The sequence below is a fragment of the Varanus komodoensis genome, unplaced genomic scaffold, assembly GCF_004798865.1.
Source record: "Varanus komodoensis strain SLA01 unplaced genomic scaffold, ASM479886v1 scaffold1540, whole genome shotgun sequence".
NCBI classification, from domain to species: Eukaryota; Metazoa; Chordata; class Lepidosauria; order Squamata; family Varanidae; genus Varanus; species Varanus komodoensis.
Window position 1 is genome coordinate 21,234 of NW_025335450.1, and position 4,710 is coordinate 25,943.

The following is a 4,710-nucleotide window of genomic DNA, read 5'->3' on the forward strand; positions in this document are numbered from 1 at the left end:
AGAAAATGGTGCAGCTGAATGGTGTGGGAAGATAAGAATTCAGAAGGATAAGCAGAAAGAGATTCTAGTATCCATATCACATATCCATTGCTTAATCAAGGCAGGAGGAAACCCCTTTCTTTCTAAAGCAGGAATTTAGTAGCAAATAATTTTAGGTAAGTTGAATTTTTGTTGTGGTGCATGCTGGAGGATAGCATTAGAGCCAAACTATGAGAAACATCAGTGTATTGTAGCATCAGAATGGGGGGAAATCCAGGAAAACTAGGGAAACTTTGAAGGAATGCAGACTGGAGCAAGGGGGTATGCCAAATAAAGAGTACTGACCATCTGAAAGAAAGGTTCTGTAAGTGATAGCAAATTGGTTCCCACACCTGAGTTGACTACAGGGCATGCTTAATCATCCAGCTGTAAAATAAAAGTAGTAACAGTCCTGAATGACTTGTGGCCCCACTCACACACCAGAGCAGCTTCCAAAATAGCTGCCAGGGGCCACACAAAGCTAAAAGGGGACACTTATCCCTCATGAAGTGAGTGTCCTTTTAGGTCTGATGTTGTGAATCCTACTTCAATGTGTAAAATCAAAGCATCATGCACATCCTATGAAGGGTGAGAGAAACAGAGAGGTAAGGGAACCCTTCCTATATCCAGAAGAAATCTTACACAGCTGATTATAGCAGATTTTTCCCCCTTAATCATCTGGTCCCCACTAATCATCTGGTCCCCATTAGTTACGTATATTCAGTTGTATACCCAACTAATGCCAACTTAAGCCATGGATACAAAGAAGCAAAACTCCAAGATTAGGATGCTTTTGATGAGGGAAACTTTCCTGGAAATTCTTCTTTTGCTCTCAGAGATGAAGAGCCTCCCACATTGCTTTGTTCAGAGTGGTACCTGCCATGGCTCTTGGTTCAAGAGCTTCCCTCTCCCATCATCTTCCATGGACCTGTGCTTCAATGTGGAGGCCTGCAAGGCCTGCAAAACACGTGCCACTGAATGGACGGCATTGTAGATGCTGTAGCTGTGGCCACTCATGCTCATTCCAAAAACAGAAGCGGGAACTGTCCCCAGCTTTTCCTCCCCAGTGCAGGTCTCCACAGCCTCCTGCCCCACTGCATTCTCAGGGAAGAAGCATTGAAATGTATTTTCCCAGAAGAGCCTGAGGAAACCATCCTCCTTCTCCAAAGTTGGGTTTCTCATCCCAATGAATTGTTCAAAGCCGAAGACATCCCTTGAGTGAATGGCAAAGGATAGAGCACCATGGAGGAAGTCAATGCTCCAGTCTCTTTGAAAAGGAAGTGATGTAAAATCCATCTGAGCTGTCATAATAAAGACTTTACCCATTAACTTGAATGTATCTTCAATTTCTATTAGCTGGGGCAACATTCTCAGGAATATCATAGAATAAATTTCACCACTTAGAACAAATGCAGTAGCATTGCTTCTCATCATAACCTCTACCATTTTGAAACCCTTCGTGGCAGTTTGAGAAATCTCATTGGAAAAGGATATTCTTGGTAATCTTTCTGTGAAGGCAAAGCAAATACCTTTTTGGGCAAACATAGGTACTATTTCCTGTATCAATCTTTCTCCATTGTCATCATTAGTAAAAATCAGTCCAATCCATATCCATTTGAAATGCAAGAGCAACTGGAGAATCCCTGTGTACTGAAGGTATATCTTTGGGAACACACGGTACAAGGAAGTATCTTGAATGTTGTCATTTGCCACAGGAGAGGAGCCATAGATGATCTGAAGAAAATGAGGAGGAAAATGCTGATGTGACCACTGACATAAATTACATCTCTCTCTCTCTCTCTCTCTCTCTCGCTCTCGCTCTCGCTCTCGCTCTCGCTCTCTCTCGCTCTCTCTCGCTCTCTCTCGCTCTCTCTCGCTCTCTCTCGCTCTCTCTCTCTCTCTCTCTCTCACACACACTCACTCACTCACTCACTCACACTTACACTATTCTCCAGGTAGGTGAAGATTTTTCAGCAATCTGCAATTCTTGAATTTATGCAAATAAGCCCAATTTCAGATTGTTTATCCTTGTTTCCTAATATCTGCTGAAATTCAGTCATTAATGCAAATGATTTCTTCATGGAATGAGTTTCTCAAGTCATTGTCTATTCAGCAATGGGATATCATATATGGGATATCATTCCAAGTGCACAGTCTTCGAAAATATCTCCTCAGGAGAAGGAGAATGTGCAGTTGTACATTTTCACACACACTGACAGCTTACTTTTTGTCATCCTTGAACAATGAATACAGGCCCACTGGACTCCTACGTTGATCTGCAGTTCCACCTATCCATCTATGGTTAGTCTTCCAGTGACTTACTCTGATCTAACAGCCTAGATTGAAAGTGATGTTCATGGAGTATTCCCAGGTACAGAGCAATCCAACAACTATTCCTATCTATAATATCAATCACAGTGATATGTAGGATGCATTTACTTGAACAAACGCAAATGAATTGAATATGTGTGTAAGAGTACAATTAACAGACATCCACATTAGCTATGTTCATGTATTAATAGGAACTAGTATGGCTTCTACCTTGATCTGTATTTGAGCCTCAAGTAGAATGCAATGTACGATTCTCTTACACACCATCTCTGGTTCCTTAAACTCTTTATACTCCTTACCTGTGGAATCTTATAGAAGCTGAGAATGGTTGCCATATGAAGACAGAGGAAAGACTTCGGTCCCCCAAGGACTGCAACCACAGTGTTATTATCACATTTGTAGTTTGGAATGAAGCTGTTACGTGTGGAGAGAAGGGCCATTGAGGCATGACAGGTCCATTTTGGAAGGAAATAGTTATTATAGATGTGGAAGCCCAGAGTGATGTTCTGTAAGATAAGGACATCTTCATTGACTTCCTTTACAGCAAACATCAAGGCCAGGATGTGTTGGTAGTTCTGAGTCAGGATACTGCATTAGAGAAACCCATCACATCATAAGTAATTTTCCTCAGCTATGGAATGTGTGGCACTTCAGTTCAATACAATCTGCCAAATATCTTGCTGTACATTATTTGGTCAGATTGAAGGGAAAGACAAGAGAAACCATTGGCTTTTTCAGATCATAATATCAGAATGAATCAGTACTAGGAACAACATGTCTTGTACCCAACCTTGAACCAAAGACATGTCTTGTCTTGAACCCAATCTGTGGGCAGCTGCTTTGTCACCAAGTGAATGGAGTGCTGGACTGGATGGGCCATTGGCCTGACTCAGCCTGGTTTTTCTTTTGCTCTTTTGTAATGTTCTTAAAGGGGACTGCAGGTGGTGCAGTGGTTTAAACTGCTGTGCTGGTAGATCGAAAGGTTGCCACTTCGAATCTGCACAATGGGGTGAGTTACAGTTGCTCCGTCCCAGCTCCTGCCAACATTGCAGTTCGAAAGTATGCAAATGCAAGTAGATAGAAAGGTACCACTTCGGTGGGCAGGTAACAGTGTTCCATGCACTTTGGTGTTTAGTCATGCTGGCCTCATGACCACAGAGACTGTCTGTGGACAAACGCTGGCTCCCTCGGCTAGGAAACGAAGATGAGCATTGCCCCCTAGAGTCAGGCATGACTGGATTTAATGTCAAGGGGAAACCTTTACCTGTACCCTTTAATGTTCTTAAGGTTTTACTGGTACTGTTTATGGCAAGAATTTATTAACTGTGCAAATTATCATGTTCCTATCAACTGAATGTTCAACATAGCTATACTCACTGCCTAAAGAGTGCAAAGAATGCCATCCTAGATGCATTTACACTGAGATAAGCCCTGCACTCCCTAACAAGCCACAGCAAACATGTAATTTTGATCTAAGCATGCAGGAAATTCCAGCTTAAAACTCAGAAGTTCTATAAAATACATAAATAAACATGCTCTATAAAAGATAAGACTAAATTAGATGTTCCTATTTAGAGGATTGCATCAGGACTCTCTGTCAAACAGGTCTCACAAAGGTCAGATAAAATGCATTCAAACATTCAAAACAAAAGCAAGAGTTAGTTTAAAAGAATGATTTGCATGAAGTTTGCCATTGCTACTCTAACATCATCAAATAGAATAAATGCAAGGGAGCTTTTTATACTCAGCAAAAGTTCTCCTTTGTTATTGGGAAGCCATTGCAAATATCACAACTTGCTCTGTCATGAGTTTGCCAGTGTTGGATAGCATACATAATATCATGATGGTTGGCATTAAATGCATGACTTCAAGGTCAACTTAAAGTTACCCTAGATTCAGAATACAGACAGAAATGTCCCAAATATTACCCAAGGTCCTCTGCCTCTAAACACTATATTTTCTATGAAGTCCTCCCCCTATTGTACAGCCATAGCCCACACAATCTCTGGTATGCCTTTCCAAATAAAGGAAATGATTCCTAATGATGATCTTTCCCAAATTGCTGATCTTTCCCAAATTAGATATAGAACACACAGCTGAGAATAAAACAATAATTTCTGATTCACAGCTACATAACTCCAGGAGGAGAAATCTCAACTATTGGTCTCAAAACCTTTTTTAAACATGAGATCACCCACATAGAGGAGTTTGAAGAACAAGTAAACAAATGCAAAAGCATCATTAATAAATGCACAAGAGTAATTTTGATCCTGATAGGCAGAACAATTCCAAATCAAGTGGAATAGAAATTCTGCATGGGATCTAGCAAAAAGACTACACTAGTGGGAAGTTATTCTGTAA

The 4,710-nt window shown here is 40.9% G+C and overlaps 1 protein-coding gene across 1 annotated transcript in view; it reads right to left on the reverse strand.

Moving 5' to 3' along the window:
- LOC123021056 (vomeronasal type-2 receptor 26-like) overlaps window positions 1–4,710 on the reverse strand; it is a 12,556-nt gene that overhangs the window by 5,100 nt on the left and 2,746 nt on the right. The window contains exons 2-3 of the mRNA XM_044425452.1: window positions 2,649–2,937; window positions 895–1,752 (exon numbers count right to left, since the gene is read on the reverse strand). Coding sequence (XP_044281387.1) covers window positions 895–1,752; window positions 2,649–2,937 — 1,147 coding nt within the window. The remainder of the gene's footprint in view (window positions 1–894; window positions 1,753–2,648; window positions 2,938–4,710) is intronic.